The 22,905-nt window shown below is 52.9% G+C and overlaps 2 protein-coding genes across 5 annotated transcripts in view; both read left to right on the forward strand.

Moving 5' to 3' along the window:
- The window catches only part of Tmem108 (transmembrane protein 108), a 134,550-nt gene extending 125,890 nt beyond the window's left edge, over nucleotides 1–8,660 (forward strand). For all 4 annotated transcript variants that reach the window (XM_070005277.1, XM_070005278.1, XM_070005279.1 and 1 more), the window contains 3 exons: nucleotides 1,039–2,394; nucleotides 5,590–5,744; nucleotides 6,742–8,660. In XM_070005277.1, coding sequence (XP_069861378.1) covers nucleotides 1,039–2,394; nucleotides 5,590–5,744; nucleotides 6,742–6,864 — 1,634 coding nt within the window. In that variant the 3' untranslated portion in view covers nucleotides 6,865–8,660. The remainder of the gene's footprint in view (nucleotides 1–1,038; nucleotides 2,395–5,589; nucleotides 5,745–6,741) is intronic.
- An 871-nt stretch (nucleotides 8,661–9,531) lies between these two features.
- Bfsp2 (beaded filament structural protein 2) lies at nucleotides 9,532–21,523 on the forward strand. Its single transcript, XM_070005282.1, has 7 exons — nucleotides 9,532–9,999; nucleotides 15,096–15,178; nucleotides 15,445–15,601; nucleotides 16,683–16,844; nucleotides 18,535–18,666; nucleotides 20,691–20,911; nucleotides 21,295–21,523. Exons 1-7 carry the CDS (start codon nucleotides 9,532–9,534, stop codon nucleotides 21,296–21,298), a joined length of 1,227 nt encoding a protein of 408 aa, XP_069861383.1. The 3' UTR covers nucleotides 21,299–21,523.
- Nucleotides 21,524–22,905: the final 1,382 nt, after the last annotated feature.

Raw genomic sequence — 22,905 nt, forward strand, 5'->3', positions numbered from 1 at the left:
TCTTCATCTGTTACCATGGCAACAGGCATCCGCGGTCCTCTGCACCGGAACTGGGCACCGATTCCCCTAAGGGCAGAACGCCTGAACTTTGGTACGATTAGAATCATCTGAAGACTTTCTTTCTTTCTTTTCTTTCTTTCTTTTTCTTTCTTTCTTTCTTTCTTTCTTTCTTTCTTTTCTTTTCTTTCATGACATTTTGCTCAGTGCAGGGAAATTAAGCATCCTGGTGGAACCAGTGCTGGTAGTGGTAGACAGGTGTAGAGTACCTGAAAGAGAGGGAGGGAAGCTTTCATTCCCAAATGCATACACCCTGGCAGGCTGACTCTCAGAATCCAGCTGTGAAATCCAAATCCTGCCCAGGATAGAAATTATACCATGGGGGGTGGGCATCTTGCCTGGAAATGGGAACTCAGCGTGAGTTGACAAGAAGACACAGCCGTGTGGTCTGTGCCACTCAGCTCTAGTCAGAGACTCAAGATCAGACAGCCTCAGAGCCGGCTAGATGGGGAAATCAAGCAGGAAACTCAGCAGCCTGGCAGCTCACTCAAGAGCCGGCCCTCAGGGCTGGGAAGGTGGCTCACCTAGCATGCATGAAGCCCTGGGTTCAATTCCTCAGTAACACGTCCACAGAAAAAGCCAGAAGTGGCGCTGTGGCTCAAGTGGTAGAGTGCTGGCCTTGAGCAAAAGAAGCTCAGGGACAGTGTCTAGGCCCAGAGTTCAAGCCCCGGGACTGGCAGTAAATAATAATAATAATAATAGAAAAGAAAAACATAGGTTGCTTAGACCAAACATTGGGGAGGGAGGGGACTATTTTAAATATCTCCATGTGTAGCCAGGGTGACTGAAGTCATGCACGTCTAGACCGGTGACAGCTCTGTCTGTGGTTCAGTGTCCTGTCAAGGGCCTGGGCTCCAGTGGGCCCACAATTCCCAGGTCACGGTTAAGGATGGCCCTGCCTGGCCACCACTCCTGGGTCTCACCTGTTCCCCCCTCCTCCTGTCCCCCCCTCTCCTCTTGTCCCCCCCTCTCCTCCTCCAGGCTTTCTCCTCACCTTGGCACTGACTGAAGCACTGGTACTGGCCGTCCAGGGAGCCTCCCCCCGGAATTCTTCCCACATCCTCCCCCCAGCGAGACCCCCAGGCACCATGGTGACAGCCCCCCGCCCCAGCTCCGCTGGACACCCCTCAGTGACACCGGACCCCCGGCCCGAAGGGTCCTCCGCACAGGCTGCAGCCACCACGTGGACAGCGCCCCAGCCAGACAGGCACCCTGCAGCCGGGACCACCGTCCCCACCACCATCCTCCCCGCTCCGGCCCCCCTGCCCACCATTTCCCCTCCCATTGCTGTGGCAACTGTACCCTCCTCCTCAGAGGCCCGCCCCCCCAGGAGGACCACCCCCAGCGACCCGCTGACCCAGCCCACCGGAGCCGCCAGCCGCCCCTCCACAATGTCCCCAAGGGGGCCCACGCGCAGGCCCCCCAGGCCCCCAGGCTCCCCCAGGAAGGGAGCCGGGGGTCTGTCGCGCCCTCTGCCCCCTGGTGGCCACCTCGGGAGGAAGGAAGGGCAGCGGGGTCGAAACCTGAGCGCCCCCTACCCGGGGCAGAAGCGGCCCCTGGGCAAAATCTTCCAGATCTACAAAGGCAACTTTACCAGATCCGTGGAGCCGGACCCCACCTCCCCACTCCCATCCGGAACCCCATTGTGGGGCACCTCCTCCTCGCCCCCACCCCAAGCCACGACCGTGACCACCCTGGGGCCCAGAAGTACCTCGTGGGCACCTCCCACACCCTCCCCAGTGCCTGCAGAGGACGAGCCGGACCCACGCAGAGACCACCAGGGGGGCACAGTCACCCCCACCATCCCGGAGGAGCCCCCAGATGCCAGTGTTGCCTCAGGGGTCCCTGCCAGCCTGCAGCCCACCCCAGTGCCTTCTCAGGACAGCCCCAGCGACTCTTGGCTCACTGGCACCCCTGGCACCCACAGATACCCATCTGCCAGCCCTGGGGTCCTCACAGCAGCCACAGAGCCCACCCCGGCTGCCTCCGTCTCAGCCCCTTCCCAGCAGATTCCTCAGGGAGTGTCTGTCCCCCCGCAATCCCCAGCCTGGCACCCCGGGGTGTCAGACAGGACTGTCCCTCCAGCCAGGCCCGACGCCACGGCCTCGCCACCAGTGACCGACAGGGGGCCCAGCCCCCTGTCCACAGCGCCATCCACAGCCACCGGGAATTTCCTCAACCGCCTGGTTCCCGCAGGCACCTGGAAGCCTGGAACAGCAGGGAACAGCTCCCACGTGGCCGAAGGGGACAAAGCCCAGCCCAGAGCCACCGTCTGCCTGAGCAAGGTGGACATCGCTTGGGTGATCCTGGCCATCAGTGTCCCGATCTCCTCCTGCTGTGAGTACCCCATCCCCAGCCACGACTCCTCTTCCCATGCCCTCTGTCCTCACCCCTTCCCACGCCGCTTTGCTCATCTCCAATGTGTGTGTATGTGTGTGAGAGCACATCTGTGTATTGGCCCTAGGGCTTGAACTCAGGGCCTGGGCAGTGTCCCTTAGCTTCTTTGTTCAAGTAGACCCACAGATCCACCTCCAGCTCTTATTTTGGTTGGGAGGAGAAGGCGGGGATTGTTTGCATTTTTTTGGTAGGTCGTGCATGGGCTTGAACTCAGGGCCTGGGTGCTTCCAGCTTTTTGCAGGTTAATTGGGAGAAGATAAGAGCCTCAAAGACTTTCTTGTGCGGGCTGACTTTGAACCGGAATCCTCAGATCTCCACTTCCTCTCAGCTGCAGGAATGAGCCACTGACACCCAGTTCTTTGCCTTTTTCTTGGTGGGGGGAAGGGTGGGCCTTGAACTCTGAGCCTGGGCGCTGTCCCTCAGCTCTTCAGCTCAAGGCCAGCGCTCTACCACCTGAGCCACAGCACCACTTCACCAGTGCTTGGCTCACCCAGTTCTTTGCATTGGTCATTTCATGTGACACCATAATGATGTTATAAATATCCATATGGCTCCTGACAGAAAACAGTTTCCTTACTCAATCCAATTCAAGGCTATGTTTTACGGAGAGCAGATGTGGCTTCACTAGGACCCAAGAGTTAAAGAGAGGCAGGGCTGGGGTGGTCAGCTCCCTGTTGGTAGCTCCAACACAAGGTGACACCCGAGCACCACAGGAGTCCAAATCTACAGCGCCCAGCAAAGTCCTCACCGGCCTCTCCTGCTGTGCCTTTGATGACCTCTCCTCCCTACATCCACCGCTGACAATCCCTACTCTTCCCACCTCCCCTCCCCTTCATCCTAGGAGAAATTACTAGAGATAAGGCTGAATACAGTGAGAAGTTCCACTGGCCTTGGACCAAAACAAAACAAAAAAACAGTTTACAGCCGGGCACCAGTGGCTCACGCCTGTCATCCTAGCTACTCAGGAGGCTGAGATCTCAGGATCGTGGTTCAAAGCCAGCCTGGGCAGGAAAAGCTGTGAGACTCTATCTCCAATGAACCACCAGAAAACTGGAAGTGGTGCTGTGGTTCAAAATGGTAGAGCACTCGCCTTGAGCAAAAAGAGCTCAGGGACAGTGCCCAGGTCCTGAGTTAAAGCCCCACGATTGACCACATGCATAAGATTCCCAGGATCCTGGTCAGGGTCAAAGGGCATTGTGGACTTCTTGCAGTCAGGGCTTCTTCCCTCTCCAGAACAAATCCCAGTCCTGTCCCAAGAGGGGGAAGTGGTAATTCAACTAACCCTTCCAGGTCTCCAGCCCTCCCAATGGCTGCAAGGGCTTGGGTGTGCCAGGACTGAGAAACGCCTTGTCTCCAGGTCCCTGCCAGTCTTGCTGGGCCAAATGGTCTCAGGCGTGTGGAGAGAGCTGGGCTTGGTGGATTGGATCCAGGCTGCACTGGGCAGCGCAGTGGCTCCCGAGCTTCGGTCTCTGCTGCCACCTTCTGGACACACACGCAAAGCCCACACCACCTCGCCGCTGGCCTGGCGCTGAGCCGGTCCTCAAACAGCACTTACTTGAACCTGACACATCCTCTTTCCACTTTCTCCCAATACCAGCCTACCATGCCTTGAGTCCAAACCCCAGGAAGGAAGAGAGGGAGGAAGGGAAAGATAGGGAGAAGAGAAGAGGAGGGAAACTAGGCCCAGAATGATGCCAATAAAAAGAACAGGATTGCCAGGTGCCAGTGGCTCACGCCTGTCACCCTAGCTACTGAGGACGCTGAGATCTGAGGCTTGAAGTTCAAAGCCAGCCTGGGAAGGAAAGTCTGTGAGACTTATCTTCAGTGAACCATTCAGAAAACCGGAAGTGGCGCTGTGGCTCAAGTGGTAGAGTACTCGCCTTGAGCTGAAGAGCTGAGGGACAGCGCCCAGACCCAGAGTTCAAGCCCCCATAACCAACAAGAGGAGGAGGAGGAGGAAGAGGGAAGGAAAGAAGGAAAAGAAAAGAACTAGAACCAGAAGTATGACCAAGAGCTTGTCTCCTTAGGTTTTGTGGGCAGGGCCAAGGCAGGACTGGCCAGGGAAGCCACCCTGACCACTCAGAGTCAAGCACACAGCCCCTGTCTCTCCCTCTCTACATCCAACCTAGTTTCCCCGGGCCAGCCTAGCCTCACTGCACCCCCACCCCCAGTCCTCCCCGCTGACTCCTCCCTCGGCTGCCACAGAAGGAAATGTCCCATTTGTCTCCCTGCCCAGACTCCTGCCGGCACTATGTCCGCTCACTGGTTCCAGGTTTCTCATCTATAAAAGGAGAATGCCGGAAGCCAGGCACAGTAGTGCGTACCTGTAATCCCATCCACTGGTGTCATGGTTCGAAGCTAGTGTGGGCAAAGTAAAGGGGAGAGAATAAGTGTATCTGAAAAACCAAATAAGAAGGCTCAAGTGGCTCCTTGCCCTAAGAGCATCGCCTCAATGAAGCCCTCGCTGGTGCCCGTGTGTGTGTGTGTGTGTGTCTGTGTGTGTGTGTGTGTGTGTCTGTGTGTGTCTGTGTGTCTGTGTGTGTGTGTGTGTCTATCTGTGTGTGTGGTACCTGGGGCATGAACTCAGGGCCTGAGCTATTGTGCTCCAGTCTCACACTCTGCCACTTGAGCCCCAGCTCCATTTTCAGCTTTCTGGTGGTTCCCTGGAATTTATAAAGAGTCTCATGGACATTTCCTGCCCGGGCTGGCTCTGAACCATGGTCCTCCAGATCTCGGCCTCCTGAGTAGCTGGGCGGCCAGGTGTCCTGGCCATTTTATTTGTATTGGATAGTTACTGCTCTCTGATTCTCCTCCTTTCTTCATCGTATGATGTGTGATGTCTGACCCACTCTGCACCCCCTGCTTACCCACACTTGGAGGAAAGCAGGGGCGAAGGGTGGCGGGGATACAGAGAGGAACGGAAAGCGCAAACCATTGGTGTGACTGTAGCCCCTCATACATCACCCGTTTAATAGAACCATCTTTAAGAGGCAGCTGAGCCAGCGGGGGCCTCCACAGCTCCCCCTAGCGGCTGACTGCTGCCACCAGCCCGGCTAGCTGCTGCTGCGGCTAGCTGCTCCCGCTGCCACCCCACCCCCGTCGGCCTTCCTCCTCTGACTTGGCCTGTCTCCACAGCCATCTTGCTGACCGTGTGCTGCATGAGGAGAAAGAAGAAAACGGCCAACCCCGAGAACAACCTGAGCTACTGGAACAACGCCATCACCATGGACTACTTCAACAGGCACGCCGTGGAGCTGCCCAGGGAGATCCAGTCCTTGGAGACATCAGAGGTAATCCAGCCGGGGAGGTACTCGCCAGGTACACACACACATGGTTCCTCCACTGGGGGCCAGGACAGGGTGGGTGGAGGGGGGCGGGCAGGGTGAAGGAAGATCCCTGGACCCAGTGCAGCCCCAGCATGGAGGACCATGGAGAACAAAGCTCGCTCCCAGGGGGTCTCAGATTCTGGGGCCTGAACCCAAGTGTCACTCACACACCAGGGTCAGGGGCTGGGAAGGTGGCTCAGTGGTAGAGTGCTCGCCTAGCATGCATGAAGCCCTGGGTTTGATTCTTCAGCACCACATACACAGAAAAAGCTGGAAGTGGTGCTGTGTCTCAAACGTGGTAAAGGCCTAGCCTTGAAAGAAACGGAGTTCAAGCCCCATGACTGACCCAAAAGAGGAAGGAAGGAAGGAATAAAGAAAGAAAGGAAAATAGGAAGGAAGTCAAAGAAAAGAAAGAAAGAAAGAAAGAAACTTAACTGGAAGAGCTCAGCCACAAACCCCATAGCCAAAAGTTTGGTTTGACTTCAAAGTGGATTTTATCACCATTTGCCTCCCAACACACTAGGGTCCTTATTGTTTTAAGAGAAATACTGCTGGCCGGGCACCAGTGGCTCACGCCTGTCATCCTAGCTACTCAGGAGGCTGAGATCTGAGGATCACGGTTCAAAGCCAGCCCAGGCAGGAAAGTTTGTGAGACTCTTATCTCCAATGAACCACCAGAAAACTGGAAGTGGCACTGTGGCTCAAGTGGTAGAGCGCTGGCCTTGAGCTGAAGAGCTGAGGGACAGCGCCCAGGCCCAGAGTTCAAGCCCCATGACCAACAAAAAGAAAAAAAGAAAAGAAAAACTCCCTGAGCTCATGATGCTGGAAGAGCTAGTAGATAATATGGGGGACACTGTCCTACAGATCACCCAGGCATGGTCCTCATTCCACCATATTGCGCATGCTCCATGTGTGCTCCCCGCCCACTTGGGCTGAGAACATGGTCTCCATCTCTTCCCAGGACCAGCTCTCGGAGCCCCGTTCCCCGGCCAACGGCGACTACAGGGACACTGGGATGGTCCTTGTGAACCCCTTCTGTCAGGAAACGCTATTTGTAGGAAACGATCAAGTCTCTGAGATCTAACTGCAACAGCCTTCGCTTTACCACTGCTTTATTTTCGTCTCTAAAATTATAAATATACAAATATATATATATATATTATAAACATAACCTTTGTGTAATCTTGACTTAATGAGAAACATTTTCAGCTTTTTTTTTCCTCCTGAGAATTGTCGACATCTTTTTTATAAGTGTGGTTTAAAACAAAATGAAAAAAACAAAACAAAAATCTTTGCAGAATGACCCATGGCTTTATAAAAAATAATAATAATAATAATAATAAAGGTATTTCTAATCAAAGCAGTTGTAATCGATTGCATCTCTTGGGGGGGTTGGGGTTCTAGGAGCCCAGAGCAGATGAAGGCAGAGGTCTCTTGAGGAAGCACCCCTATTTGTATGAACTAATGCTTGCCTGTTCTTTTGTTGTTGTTGTCGGTCATAGGGCTTGAACTCTGGGCCTGGGCGCTGTCCCTCAGCAGTTCAGCTCAAGGCTGGCACTCTACCACTTGAGCCACAGTGCCACTTCCGGCTTTTTTCTGCTTATGTGATGCTGAGGAATCGAACCCAGGGCCTTATGCGTACAAGGCAAGCGCTCTACCATTGAGCCACCTTCCCAGCCCCTTGCCTGTTCTTAAGGGCGATTTAGCTTTGTAGCTCCAAAGATGACGGTATTACGTCCTCTGGGTATTGGGTTTAGCTCAGCTAAATCTTAAAGTATAAAATGGGGACTTTTAGCAACACTACTGGTAGCTCACGCCTGTCATCCTAGTTACTCAGGGAGGCCAAGATCCAAGGATCACAGTTCAAAGCCAGTCCCAGCAGAAAAGTCCTTGAGACTCTTATCTCCAGTTCATCAGCAAAAAAAAAAAAAACAGGAAGGAAATGGTAGAATACCAATGGTTCTGTGTACAAGTGGTAGAGTGCCAGCCTTGAGCAAAGAAAAAAAAAAGCTAAGGCCCTGAGGTCAGGCCCCAGTACTGGCAAAGGGGAGAATAAAAATCACCATTCAAACCGCCCTCTGCCATTCTACCAAAACCAGATGGCCAGAGTTGATGGCTTGAAAGAAAGCACCACAAACCGGCTGCTGAGCCTTCTCCTCCCCTGCTTCCCCCCACCCCGACCAGCGCCACCTTCCCGGTCCCTGTTATCTCCACCATGGCCACCAGGGGTCAGACTTTCAGAGGCGCCAGAAGGGCTCCGAAAGGCAGCTACTTCTCTACCTTACCTACCTCCCTCCCTCCTCAACCCTCCCCCCCTCCCCAACAAATAGCAGTTAGGAAAGAATGTAACTGCTTTGACCCTTCCTATCTCTAAAAGAAAAATAATAAATAATAATAGTTTGATAGTCTATTTTGAATATAGAGGTTCTTACGGTCAGATTGGGAAATGGAATTTGAATGTTGGCTCACATTTGTGTCACGGCTGTAGGCGGTCTTACCATGACTTTCCATTTTGCTTTGTAACATGAGAGATGGCTTTTCCGAAAACGCTGCGTTCTCAGTGTTGTACACACCGACTTCACACGAGGTCGCTGTTCATCACTCTCCAAAGGCTTCAAGCCACAAAGAAGCAGGTTCAATGTCGCCGTTCGATCTTCATAACCTTACCGTGATATTTCTGTTTGCTGTTAATTGGACTGTTATCGATATGTGTGTGAGTATATATACGGAGAGAAAGAGAGAGATCTCTGTTTGTAAATGTAAAATTTATATATAATATATGTCATCAGAGATACATATGTTATATATACATTTGTGGATGTATGATTTATTTTTCCATACCCACAGAATTCAGTTACCATGTATATATAAATAAACTTATTTTATTACCCAGAGGATTATGTGCCTAATACAGTTTGTATTCTTCTCATTCTTGTCATTTTTAAAAGAACGTTGAAGTCAGCCGGGCGGGCACCCATGGCTCACTCCTGTAATCTTAGGCTGAGATCTGAGGATCGTGGTTTGAAGCCAGCTGGCCAACCCCTCCCCAAGAAAAAGCCAGAAGTAGTGCTGGAGTTCAAGTGGTAGAGCACTATCCTTGAGCAAAAGAAGCTCAGGGACAGTGCCCAGGCCCTGAGTTCAAACCCCAGGATGTATGGGGCAGGGGGACCCACATCTGATGTCCCCTCCATTGTTTGCGAATATGTGTGCACCTTTAGATGCATGCCATCCCATGGAAGGATGTGAGAGGCCCTGGACTTGAACTTGAACTCCCTCCTTGGAGTCCCAGCTTGAGATGTGAGCTGCAGGAGGCACAATTACAACACTTCGCCCCTTCTGCTCCCTGAGCCTTAGTTTACTGGCCTGTGAAATGGGACAGCTCTGCACCTGCTTTGCTGTCTTAGGAGGTGAAACTCATAAAACCCAGGGCATCCCCTCCCAGGGCCTGGGCTTGACCCAGCCCTTTCCCATCTCCCCCCCCCCACCCTCAGAACAATCTGGAAGGTTGGACACGTGACCCTGCCATCAGACAATGCCCAGTGTGCCTGGCCGGCCTCTCCTCTTTTCAGCTGAGTGAATGATGACAGAAACTCATGGACCTCAGCAAGACAAAAGAGCCTCGGGACATGGGGGAAAGCTTCTAGAAAGACTCGTGACCAGGACACCATGGGGGCAGGGGCGGGGGAAGGGGGGGGAGGAGGATGGATCAGGGGCTGGGAAAGCTGGGTGGCAGCTGCAGAGACAGAGGGACATGAGTGAGAAGAGGGTGGTGGTTGATTTGCCTCTCCAGAGACGCAGGGCCTCGTCCCTTAGGGGGACAAGGCCCCCCTCTTCTCTGGACAGCCCCCCAGCCTCCAGGACAGGCATCATGGGGAGCCTTGGCCGGGCCCCTGGGGTCTATGTGGGGACCGCCCCCAGTGGGTACACAGGGGGTTTGGGGGCTCGAGTCACCCGCCGGGCTTTGGGGATCAGCAGTGTCTTCCTGCAGGGCTTGCGGAGCTCAGGGCTGACCTCGGTAGCGGCCCCTGGCCTGGAAAGAGACCACCGTGAGGTGGAGGACTTGGGGGGCTGCCTGGTGGATTATATAGCCAAAGTGCATGCCCTGGAGCAGATCAGCCAGGAGCTGGAGACACAGCTGCGCACGCACCTGGAGAGCAAGGCCAAGCGCTCGGGAGGCTGGGACGCCCTGCGGGCTTCGTGGAGCAGCAGCTGCCAACAGGTAGGGTTAGCCTCTGGGAGAGGGGCGACCCGGGGTGTGGTAGGGAGCAGGGAGGGGGGGCTGCTGATCTGGGAGAGGGAGCTGAGATTTGAACCCCCGTTTCCTCGGCTCCAGTCCATATCCAGACTCTCAAAGATACCTCCATGGGATGAAAACAACAGGTAAATAGAGATACAGTCCTGTCATCTATTTTTGTTGGTCGGTTGTGGGGCATGAACTCAGAGCCTGGGTGCTGTCCCTGAGCTCTTCAGCTCAAGTTGAATTGCTCTACCACTTGAGCCACAGCGCCACTTTTGGTTTTCTGAGTGGTTTATTGGAGATAAGAGGCTTATTATGGAGTTTCCTGCCCGGGCTGGCTTTGAACTGTGATCCTCAGATCTCAGCCTCCTGAGTAGCTAGGATGACAGGCGTGAGCCATTGGCACCCGACCTCATTCCATCATCTTCATAGCAGTGTCCAAGAGGAACTGCAGCCACTCGGGTCTTTGACAAGCAAATTTACAATTTCCAAGTGAAAAAGAAACCAGTGCTGTTGGTATTATTCATAGCCTATCTTCTTTAATGAAATATATCAAAAGTATCATTCCCATGTGAACTCAATATATATTTAAAAAAAAAATCATGATTGTGGCCAGGCACCCGGTGGCTCATGCCTGTCATCCTAGCTACTCAGGAGGCTGAGATCTGAGGATCACGGTTCAAAGCCAGGAAAGTCTGTGAGACTTTTATCTCCAATAAACCATTAGAAAACAGGAAGTAGTGCTGTGGCTCAAGTGGTAAAGCACTGGCCTTGAGCTGAAGAGCTGAGGGACAGCGCCCAGGCCCAGAGTTCAAGCCCCACAACCGAGATATATATCTAAAGAGATAGATAGATTGTGGTGGTTTAGTTTCACATAAGTCTTTGTGCAGAGCTGGGCCTTGCCCTCCACCCCTCCCATCCCCCCCCCACACCCCACGTACAGGGGGGTGAAGCCCCGGAGCTCCAGAAGTGAGACTGAGACCCACGCCTGGATATTTTGATCTGATTTGATTTGATTTGATTCCATTATTTCCATCACGGCTGCTTGCAGCTGATGGTTCTCGTCCTCTGGACAGGGGAAGGTGACAGAGGTTTGCGCTTTGCTTCCCGTGGCCGGGGCCTGCGGTCCTGTCCTGCTTCCTGCGTGGGTCTCTGCAGAGCACCCAGGTCCTCTGTCTGCCTGCACCAGTGGCTCAGACCCTGGCTTCCTGCCGGCCACGCCCACCTCCAGGCCTGGCCCACCTCCCTTGTCTCTGCGTCAGCCACGCCCACCCCAGGCCACGCCCACCTCTCTGGTCTGTATGTTGGCCACGCCCACCCCCAGGTCCTCCCACCTCCCTAAGTGTGTGTGTGTGTATGTGTGTGTGTGTGTGTGTGTCTGTCTGTCTGTCTGTCTGTCTCTCTCTCTCTCTCTCTCTCTCTCTTTCTCTCTCTCTCTCTGTCTCTCTCGGCCACCCCCCTCTTGTCTCTCTGTCTGTTGACTACACACTCAGCTGGTCTCTTGGCCACCTCCAGCTCAGATCTCAGCCTTCCCAGTAGCTAGAATTTGTAGGCCTGAGACCTGGCTTGGGTGTATTCTTCCTTACTAAATGGAGTGTGTTTGGTGGCACAGACTGTGCCAGCCAAAGCACTACAGGACACCACAGATGGTTTAGAAGTGGAATGACAGAGAAATGTACATCTAGAAATTTTTTTTAAGGGCTGGGAGTGTGGCTCAATGGTAGAGCGCTTGCCTCGCATGCATGAGGCCCTGGGTTTGACTTCTCAGCACCACATAAGCAGAAAAAGCTGGAAGTGGCGCTGTGGCTCAAGTGGTAGAGCCCTCAACTTGGGCTGAAGAGCTGAGGGACAGCGCCCAGGCCCAGGCCCAGAGTTCAGGCCCCACAACTGATAAAAAAAAAAAAAAAAAAAAGATATTATGGACCTGATCAGAGCCAGGTTTTATCTGTTTGGTGACAACTGGGGTTTGAACCTGTGGCCTTGCCTTGTTAGGTTGGTACAATGCTGCAATGCCACTGAACCAAGAGCTGTGGCTGGTTTGCTCATCGGTATAAGGAAGATAAAAATTTCTCCTTTGGGTCACTATGAAGATCAAACAAGAGGAGGTAGAGTCTCTAAGGCAGCCAGAAGCAGAAGCTGGGAAATGAATTGTGTGTGTGTGAGTGTCTACATGTGTGTGTACACGTGCATGTGTATGTGTTGGTACTGTGGCTTGAACTCAGGACCTGGACACTGTCCCTGAGCTTTTTTGCTCAAGGCTAGCACTCTACCACTGAGCCACAGTGCCACTTGCAGCTTTTTTCTATTTGTGTGGTACTGAGGATTCAAACCCAGGGCTTCATGCATGCGAGGCGAGCACTCTACCACTGAGCCACCTTCCCAGCCCCCGACAGGCAGCTTGACTAGAACTCTCGCTAATAGTTATCCAAGGAGGCTGGAGGAAGGAGGCTGGTATGCTAGGGATCAGTAGAAAGCAACCCATAGAGGGACTGGGGTTCAGAAAGCAAGGCAAATACCCAGCCCAGGAGAGTATGTTCCTGTGCATGGTGAGGGGGGGAAGACAGGGAAGATAGAGGAACAATTGAGTCTAAATTCACGCTTTGGCATTGCCCAAACCCTATTACCCAAGATACATCTCTCAGCCACTCTGCAGTTCAGTGCTCTGGCTGGTAAAATTGACATAATAATTCACTCCATCAAGTGGTTATGGGACGAATATACGGTCATTGATTTACAGCGTTCACTATAGCCCCTGACTGTGCTAAGTACTCATTTAAATAGGGGGAAGAAAGTTATGTAGTAAAAAACAATAATACCATCTGACGCCGGTGGCTCACACCTGTCATCCCAACTACTCAGGAGGCTGAGATCTGAGGATCGTGGTTCAAAGCCAGCCCGGGCAAGGAAAGTCGATGAGATTCTTCTCTCCAATGAACCATCAGAAAAACCAGAAGTTGGAGTTGTGGCTCCAGGTGGTCAAGTGGTAGCCTTGAGCAAAAAAGAACCCAGGCACACGGGATGGGCCTCCGGTATCACGGAAGCACCCCCACTTTGTGAGCAAGAACCTCAGAATACTCTCTAGGCCAGCTGCAAAGAGACTCCCCACTTTGAGATGGGGGGGTGGTAATGCAGGTCCCCCAAACTGCTGCCTCTGCCTGAATTCTCTTGTCCCATAGTGCCACCTGCTGGCCACTCTAGTCACAGTCCTGCAGATTTCCCGTCCCTCTAAGATACTATTTGTGTCCTTCTTTTTAATTTTATTATTATTAAGGTATTATACGGAGGGGCTGCCATTTCTTTTGGGGGGGGCTAGGGAGTTGTCCCTGAGATTCTTTTTCTCAAAGCTAGCACTCTATCACTTGAGCCACAGAGCCACTTTAGGCTTTTTCTGAGTATTGGAGATGAGAGTCTCACAGATTTTCCTGCCCCAGGCTGGCTTCGAACCACAATCCTCAGACCTCAGCCTGCCGAGTAGCTAGGATGACAGGCATGAGCCACAGGTGCCTGGCTCATTTCTTTTTTTTTTTTTTTCCTTAAGTTTGATTTGATGGCTGTCACCCCACGGCCAAAGCCACTTTGGTCTCAAGGGACAACCACCTAACTCAACCCACCCCAAGGCTGCGCTGTCATAATTTCCACAGTACCTCCCATTTCCCTAAGGTTGAAACAAAAACAACAACCACAACAACCAGAATAATGCACTCTGGTCTAATGTTAGTGGCTCACGCCTGTCATCCTAGCTACCCGGAAGGCTGAGATCTGAAGATCATGGTTCAAAGCCAGCCTGAGCAGGAAAGTCTATGAGACTCTTATCTCCCAATTAATCACAGAAAAAGCCAAAAGTGGCGCTGTGGCTCAAGTGGTAGAGCACTCACCTTGAGCAAAAGGAGCTCAGGGACAGCGCTCAGGTCCTGAGTTCAAGACCCAGGACCAGCAAGAAAAAGAAAAAGAAAAAAAAAAGGAGGAGGATTCTCTCCTGGGCCATCCTGGTGGGCAGCCTTAGAGCAGGAGTGTGTAAGGGCTTTGTCAGTGCCAGATGAGATTACAACCCCTCAGCCTGGTGTGTAATTACTGTCACACGTAAAACACAGTCTTCAGTGCTGACTGAGTGCTCTGGCCCCGCCTCCTCCTCCTCCTCCTCCTCCTCCTCTGCTGCCAGCCGCCAGCCTGGGAGATGACATTGCTAAGGTAGCTGCTATGACACTGGCACGGGAGTTATTTATTCCCTCCCTCTCTTTCTCCCCTCCTTCTCCCCTCCCCGCCATTTTGTTTGGGTTGGTTAGCTGCTTGGTTGGATTTTGCTGGCCCTGGAGCTTGAACTCAGGGCCTGGGCACTGTCCCTGAGTTGTTTTGCTCAAGACAAGCACTCTATCACTTGAGCCACACCAGTTTTCTGGTGGTTTATTGGAGATAAGAGTCTTATGGGCTTTCCTGCCCCTGCTGGCTTTGAACCGTGATCCTCAGATCTCAGCCTCCTAAGTAGCTAGGATGATAGGCGAGAGCCAACTGGTGCTCAGTTATATGTTTTGGGGTTTGGTTTTTGTTGTTGTTTTTGACGCAGTGTCCTGTTATATTTTGCTATATATTCTAGGCTGGGTATGAACTCAAAATTCTCCTGACTTGGCCTCCAGAGTGCTGGGATTAAAGGCATGATCTCTTATACCAGATGCCCAGCATTCACTCTCTATGAAGCAAGTTGTGATATATTGAGTGCGGTATTGTGAGAATTCACAACAGTAGACAGTCAAAATGTTCATGCTCTAGCCAGGCGCTGGTGGCTCACACCTATCATCCTAGCGACTCAGGAGGCTAAGATCTGAGAATCACAGTTCAAAGCCAGACCCAGGCAGGAAAGTCTGAGAGACTGTTATCTCCCATGAACCACCAGAAAACCGGAAGTGGCACTGTGGCTCAACGGGTAGAGCGCTCACCTTGAGCTGAAGAGCTGAGGGACAGCGCCCAGGCCCTGAGTTCAGGCCCCATGACCAACAAAGAAAAAAAAAATTCAGGAGCTCTGTCCCCCACTGGTCACCCTGTGAATGACCTCGTGACCTGTGGCCCCTGCTGTGTCCACCCAGGTGGGGGAGGCTGTGTTGGAACACGCGAGGCTCATGCTGCAGCTGGAGACCATCCAGGCGGGGGCAGATGACTTTAAAGAAAGGTAAGGCCCTGGCCGCCGTTCCTTATCCCCACCCCAAAGTCCACACAATACACCTCACGCCGTCGTGGCCCCTGCCCAGTTCACCTCCAAAAAGTAAATGGCCTGGAATGGCTGGGGCATGGTGTCCCCAAAGCCTGTGGGAACGGTGACGGAACACCTCGCTATCTGTTGCACAATTTGGGTGGTACCTAGAATCTGATTTCCACCCCCCCCCCCACTCCCTTCGGGCTAGCCACCTGTGCTTGATGAAGTTGCTTTATCCGCAGATACGAAAATGAACAGCCCTTCCGAAAGGCCGCAGAGGAGGAAATCAGTTCTCTGTACAAAGTCATTGATGAAGCTCATTCGGCAAAAACGGATCTAGAGAGTCAGATCGAAAGTCTGAAAGAAGAACTTGGCTTTTTGGCAAAAGGCTATGAAGAGGTAGGTGGGGTGGGGGTCGGTGAGGCTGGAACTGCAGGGAGGCGCATCAGAGCCGTGTGTGTGTGTGTGTGTGTGTGTGTGTGTGTGTGTGTGTGTGTGTGTGTGTGTGTGTGTGTGTGTGTGTGTGTGCCAGTCCTAGGGCTTGAACTCAGGACTGTCCCTGACCTTTTGTGCTCAAGGCTGGGTGCTCTACCACTTGAACCACAGCGCCACTTCCAGGATATTTTGGTGGTTCATTGGAGATAAGAATCTCAAGGACTTTCCTTTCCTGGCTGGCTTCGAACTTAATATTTATTTTGTTCCTTGGCTTTGTACCTGGGCTTGTGGAGGTCAACCTAAGTAATACAACCACGGGGCCACATGCCAGTGGTATATTCCTACAATTCTAGCCGCTCAGGAGGGCTGAGGGCTAAAGATCCCAGTTTGGAGGTAGTCCAAGCAGACAAACTCTGAAAGACTGTTTTCTCCAGTTAACCAGCAAAATGCCAAACTGCAGGCGTGGCTCAAGTGGTAGAGCATCAACCGTGAGCAAGCCAACCAAAGGAGAGTACAAGGCCAAGGCCCTGAGTTCAGTACCAGTACACACACACACACACACACACACACACACACACACACACACACACACACACACACACACACACACACACACACACACACACACACACCTTAGGAAGAGAACATGGCAGCAGGAGTACTGTTAGTCTCTAGACTGCCTGTCTATGGCTGTAGCAGAGAAGAAAAACAAAATGTCCAGAGCCAGAATCCTTTTTTTTTTTTTCTTTTTGACAGTCGTGGGGCTTGAACTCTGGGCCTGGGTGCTGTCCCTCAGCTCTTCAGCTCAAGGCGAGCGCTCTACCACTTAAGTCACAGCTCCACTTCTGGTTTTCTGGTAGTTCATGGGAGATGAGAGTCTCATGGACTTTCCTGCCCGGGCTGGCTGTGAACTGTGATCCTCAGATCTCAGCCTCCTGAGTAGCTAGGATGACAGGCGTGAGCCACTGGCGCCCAGCCGTGAGCTAGAATTTTGTCTCCTCTTGCTTCTCCAGGGCTCCCCTAATGTGTGTTTGTTTTCTTCCAGGACGTGAAACTGCTGTACAAACAGCTTCTGGGGTCTGAGCTGGAGCGCGTGGACGTGCCCTCGGTCACAGGTCTAGACGGCATCCTTGAGACCATCAGAGTACAGTGGGAGAGAGACGCGGAAAAGAACCGGGCAGAGGCGGGCGCCCTGCTCCAGGCTAAGGTAAGAGAGGACCAGGGTCCCCTCCCCTCCCCCAATCATCCACCTCCTCACCACCTTGATTCTGTCTGCACCCTGTGGGGTTGTCCCCCACCCAGAAGTGAGGGTTTCTCTGAGGACAGACTGGAGCATTAGAATCACCCTCAATCAGCCAGGTGCAGGTGGCTCACACCTGTCATCCTAGCTACTCAGGAGGCTGAGATCTGAGGATAGTAATTCAAAGCCAGCCCAGGCAAGGAAAGTCTGAGACTCTTATCTCTCAATAAACCACCAGAAAATCGGAAGTGGCGCTGTAGCTCAAGTGGTAGAGCACTCATCTTGAGCTGAAGAGCCAAGGGACAGCGCCACAGGCCCAGAGTTCAAGCCCCACGACTGTCAAAAAGAAAAATAAAAGACACAAACTGGCCATTATCATCACGATCCACCCCTCTCCAGCCCAACGCTAACTGGAAACATTCATGCTGAAACAGATCCATTAGTGTGCTCGAGTCCTCTGCAGGCTGCATCTCAGAGCAGATAGACAGGACTTGTTCTTCTCTGCCCCCATGCTGCCTCTCGCGAGAGGCAGAGCTCCGAGAATTATTTGCAGAACGAGTGAATTCCTGCGATCAGCCACAGCCAGCCATCAGAGCTGACAGCCTGGATGCTTCAGATAAAATAGCCCAGTCAGTGGTCCTGGTGTCCCTGGGGCTGACAAATCTACCAGCCCTGCACTTCTCTCCTGTGAGTCTGATGGCAAAGCTACACACACACACACACACACACACACACACACACACACACACACACACACACACACACACACACACGCACACACACACGCACACTTTTCCAAAGCTTGTGTAAAGAGAAGACAAATGTGCACTTAATTACCTTTCGTCCCCCAGAGGCTGAACTTTAATTACCAGGATTCATTCATGCTTCAATTTAGGTTTCTCACTGCCCTGCCCCTCCAGGAGCAGATTTTGAGATAAATGATTGGACTTGTAAGTGGTTGTGGGAGGTTTTTTTGTTTGTTTGCTTGCTTGCTTTGGTTTGGTTTTGCCAGTCCTGAAGCTCGAACTCAGGACCTAGGGTGCTGTCCTTGAGCTACTTTTGCTCAAGGCTAATGCTCTACCACTTGAGCCACAGCACCACTTCTGCCTTTTTCTGTGTGTATGGTGCTGAGGAATCGAACCCAGGGCCTCATGCATACTGGGCAAGCACTCTACCACTGAGCCACTTTCCCTTTTTTTTTGGTCGGTCATGGGGCTTGAACTCTGGGCCTGGGCGCTGTCCCTCAGCTCTTCAGCTCAAGGCTAGCACTCTACCACTTGAGCCACAGTGCCACTTCCTGTTTTCTGAGTGGTTCATTGTAGATAAGAGTCTCACGGACTTTCCTGCCCAGACTGGCTTTGAACCGTAATCCTCAGATCTCAGCCTCCTGAGTAGCTAGGATGACAGGCGGGAGCCACCAGCCCTCGGTTCCCATGACACTCTTATCTCCACTGAACCACTCAAAAACCGGAAGTGGGGCTGTGGCTCAAAGTGGTAGAGCGCTCGCCTTGAGCTCAGAGACAGTGCTGAGGCCCTGAATTAGCAAAAAATGCAGTTTTGCTCATCTGACAGCTAACCTCCTCCTGCTCAAAGCTGTCGGAAGGGCTGAAGGGGAGGGGTGGACTCCCCACTCACCCCAAGATCTGGTGTCCCACAGCAACAGGCCGAGGTGGCCCTTGCGTCCCAGACCCAGGAAGAAAAGCTGGCGGCGGCACTGAGGGTGGATTTGCACAACGCCTCCTGCGAGGTACAGAGTCTCCAGGCAGAGACCGAGTCCCTGCGGGCGCTGGTGAGTGACCCAGGAAGAGCCCTGCATTGCTTGTGCTGAGTTTAACCCTCACCTGTCAACAACTATCCACACAGGGCCTGGTTGGCAAAGGATTCCCACTGCACAGGACAGGACGGGGCCATTCTGATGCTGAGTGATGGAAGTAGAGTGACACATAGCATTTGTCACTGCCGGGCACCAGAGGCTCATGCCTGTCATCCTAGCTACTCAGGAGTTCAAAGCCAGCCTGGGCAGGACAATCCGTGAGACTCTTATCTCCAATGAACCACCAGAAAACTAGAAGTGGCGCTGTGGCCCAAGTGGTAGAGCGCTCACCTTGAGCTGAAGAGCTGAGGGACAGCACCCAGGCCCAGAGTTCAAGCCCCACGATCAACTTTAAAAAAAAAAGAGTTCAGGAACGGTGCTGAGGTCCTTAGTTCAAGCTCTAGAATCAGCACAAAAAGAAAAAGAGAAAGGAACAGAGAAAGAATGAGAGAAAGAAAAATGAATAGAAATAGTAAGTACCGCCAGGCACTGGTGGCTCTCGCCTGTCATCCTAGTAACTCAGGAGGCTGAGATCAAAGCCAGCCCAGGCAGAAAAGTCCCTGTGAGATTCTCCTCTCCAATGAACCAATCATAAATCGGAAGTGGTGCTGTGGCTCAAAGCGTTAGCGCTCCAACCTTGAGCAAAAGAGCTCAGGAACAACGCCCAGGCCCTGAGTTCAAGTCCCACAACCCACCAAAAAAAAAAAAAAAGCAAGTGTCCTTCCTACCCTACTGCTTAACCTGACCGCTAACACTGACAGCTGTCTGTTTTTTGTTGTTGTTTTTGGTCAGTCTTGGGGCTTGAACTCTGGGCCTGGGCGCTGTCTCTCAGCTCTTCAGCTCAAGGCTAGCGCTCTACCACTGGAGCCATAACGCCACTTCCGGCTTTTTTCTGCTTATGTGGTGCTGAGAAATCGAACCCAGGGCCTCATGCATGCAAGGCAAGCGCTCTACCACTGAGCCACCTTCCCAGCCCCCAGCTGTCTAAGTCACGCTGCTTCTGCAGGAAATCACACGCAGCCCAACAGAAGCCTCCTAGCCCCAATGGCTGGCAGATGAGGGGCTTCAAGTTCAGCTCATTTGCTCCTCCCTCCGGGAACCACTTCCTGCCCAGCTGTCTGTGGGATCTAGCTACAGCCTGCTTCAAGGGAGACCCTCCCCCTCTCCTTACCACTGGCCCCGCCCTGTCCTGCCCTCCCTCCCGGCCTTGACCACAACCCATCAACCCTGTAGATGTTCTAGAATTCTTGTCCCAAGCTCTGCTTTTGGACAGTGCAACCTTACACACCGTAAGTTCTTCAAAGTCTTGTTGTGTGTAGGCAGCTGTCTTGTAATGATTCGGTTGGGGTGTGGGATTTTTGTGTCAGTCCTTGGGCTTGAAATCGGGGCCTGGGCGCTGTCTCTGGGCTTTCTTTGTTCAAGGCTGGTGCTTTACCACTTGAGCCACAGTTCCACTCCTGGCTTTTTTTGGTGGTTAATTGGAAATAAGAGTCTAGGGGACTTTTCCTGCCTGGGATGACTTCAAACTGCGATCCTCAGGTCTCAGCCTCGTGAGTTGCTAGGTTGGCCGGCGTGAGCCTCTGGCTTGTGGCTTTGCAATGGCTGATTATTATTCATTAAAGCAATTGAGGCCAGCCCTCCCTACCCATGGGTTCAATCAACCTTGGATGAAAAGTGTTCAGAAGCCGGACACTGATGGCTCACGCCTGTCATCCTAGCTACTCAGGAGGCTGAGATCTGAGGATGGCAGGAAAGTCTCTGAGACTCTTATCTCCAGTGAACCACCAGCAAACTGGAAGTAGCACTGTGGCTCAAACAGTAGAGCGCTCGCCTTGAGCTGAAGAGCTGAGGGACAGCGCCCAGGCCCAGAGTTCAAGCCCCATGACCAACCAAAAAAAAAGGACACAAAAGGTTTAGAGACGTCATCTCAACCAATAAAAAGCCGGGCGTGGGAGCACACGCCTGTCATCCCACTGGCGAACCCTGTCACCTTTGTGCAGAAACGAGGCCTGGAGAACAGCTTGCACGACGCCAAGCATTGGCACGAGATGGAGCTGCAGAACCTGGGCGCCGTGGTGGGCCGGCTGGAGGCCGAGCTCAGCGAGATCCGCGCCGAGGCCGAGCAGCAGCTGCAGCAGCGCGCGCATCTGCTGGCCAGCCGGGGTCAGCTGCAGAGGGACCTGGAGACCTTCCACGCCCTGCTGGACCGGGACGAGAGCAGGTACGGGGAGGGGCGGCGGGGGGGGGGGTAGCGGGAGGAAAGGGGCTGGGAAGGTGGCTCAGTGGTAGAGTGCTTGCCTTGCATGCATGAAGCCCCAGGTTCGATTCCTCAGCACCAAAGACACAGAAAAAGCCAGAAGTGGCGCTGTGCCTCAAGTGGTAGAGCGCTCGCCTTGAGCTGAAGAGCTGAGGGACAGCGTCCAGGCTCTGAGTTCAAGTCCTCACGACTGACCAAAAAAAAAAAAATGTGTCCCCTGGATGAGTAACTGCACGTCCTCCCTCCTGCTCTCCTTCCTGTCCCCCAAACCCCCCAAATTCTCTCTCATGAGTCGTCTGCTTCTCACTTTTGCCCCCCTTCTTTCCTCCTCTCTTCTTTCTTCCCAGCTAAATGAGAAACTTCCTCTTTTCACCCAAGAAAAGGCCACGCAACCTCTCCCCACCAGCCAGCCAGTGACGGGGCCTAAAGAGTTTTGGTCCCCACTGGATCCCATAGTAGATGCGGCTGGGCCAGAGAACTTCTAGAAATTGGAGAGGGTCTTCCGGCTTTCATTTTAGTAGTTTACAGCTTGAGCAACTACCCTTGTCCCTCTCCAAATAAACGCTTCGTGTGCAATGGCCCTTGCTCATGGAGTCTTCGTTGGGGGTTGTTTTTGTTTGGGTTTGGGAAGGGGAGGTTTGTGTGTATGTGTCAGTAGTGGGGCTTGAACTCTGGGCCTGGATGCTGTCCCTCAGCTCTTCAGCTCAAGGCGAGCGCTCTACGATGTGCGCCATAGAGTCACTTCCGGTTTTCTGGTGATTCATTGGAGATCAGAGTCTCATGGACTTCCCTGTCCTGGCTGGCTTCAAACTGCAATCCTCAGATCTCAGCCTCCTGAGTAGCTAGGATTGCAGGAGTGAGCCAGCGGTGCCCAACATGTAGTACTTGATTTTCTGTATTAAAATGATGGGCATTCTAGACACACACACACACACACACACACACACACACACACACACAGAGCTTGCTCCTGACACAGCACCTCTCGATCAGTTCAAAGAGGACTTCAGCTTGACCCTAGGGGGTGCTTATGAAGATGGTGGACCTTGCAGCCTTCCTCGTGCTCCTCTAACATCCTCCCTCCCCAGCCCTCTCTGTGCTGGGAGCGGACATACATAGTTAGTGCAAGCTGCGCCTCTCTGATTCAACCTGAAACCCTGCACCTGCATCTTCAATAGCTCACAGAGCCACAAAAGCCACACAGAGAGCCCCACGCCATCGTTCCCCCTACTTCCTCCCCGCCCGTCACACATAGCTACAGCATCCAGAGTGGACCACATAGTTTTTCATTCAGTCTCTCAGTAGTGGAGTTTATTTATTTTGTCGATCGTGGGTCTTGAACTCAGGGCTCTGTCCCTCAGCTCTTCAGCTCAAGGCGAGCGCTCTACCACTTGAGCCACGGCGGCACTTCCAGTTTTCTGCGTTCTTTATTGGAGATGAAGAGTCTCAGGGACTTTCCTGCCTGGGCTGGCTTTGAACCACTATCCTCGGATCTCAGGCTCCTGAGTAGCTAGGATGATGACAGGTCTGAGCCGCCAGCAGCCGGGCCCTCCATAGTTTTCGAAGGCTAAAATAGCCAAGGCAACATGAACAACAAAACCTGCTTCACCCTGAGAAAGCTTTTCCAGGCAGAAGTGGCTCCTGCCTGTCATCCTAGCTACTCAGGAGGCTGAGATCTGAGGATCGCAGTTCAAAGCCAGCCTGGGCAGGAAAGTCCATGAGACCCTGATCTCCAAGAAACCACTCTGAAAACCGGAAGTGGCACTCTGGCTCAAGTGGTAGAGCGTTCTCCTTGAGTTGAAGAGCTGAGGGACAGCGCCCAGGCCCAGGGTTCAAAACCCACTACTGACACACACAACACACAGAAGCAAGTTGCCCTGGACCTGAAGGACTCTGCCATCTGCAGTCCCCCGGGGAAAGCCAGCTGAGCCGGCGGAAGGAGAGGGAGGGGGGAAGGG

The sequence above is a fragment of the Dipodomys merriami genome, unplaced genomic scaffold, assembly GCF_024711535.1.
Source record: "Dipodomys merriami isolate MVZ:Mamm:240054 unplaced genomic scaffold, mDipMer1.0.p SCAF_68, whole genome shotgun sequence".
NCBI lineage: Eukaryota > Metazoa > Chordata > Mammalia > Rodentia > Heteromyidae > Dipodomys > Dipodomys merriami.

Coding starts and splice junctions, on each gene's coding strand:
- Bfsp2 (XM_070005282.1), top strand. CDS start 9,532: ATGAGTGAGAAGAGGGTGGTGGTTGATTTGCCTCTCCAGAGACGCAGG. Junction 15,179..15,444: donor GCAGATGACTTTAAAGAAAG/GTAAGGCCCTGG, acceptor CTTTATCCGCAG/ATACGAAAATGAACAGCCCT. Junction 15,602..16,682: donor TGGCAAAAGGCTATGAAGAG/GTAGGTGGGGTG, acceptor GTTTTCTTCCAG/GACGTGAAACTGCTGTACAA.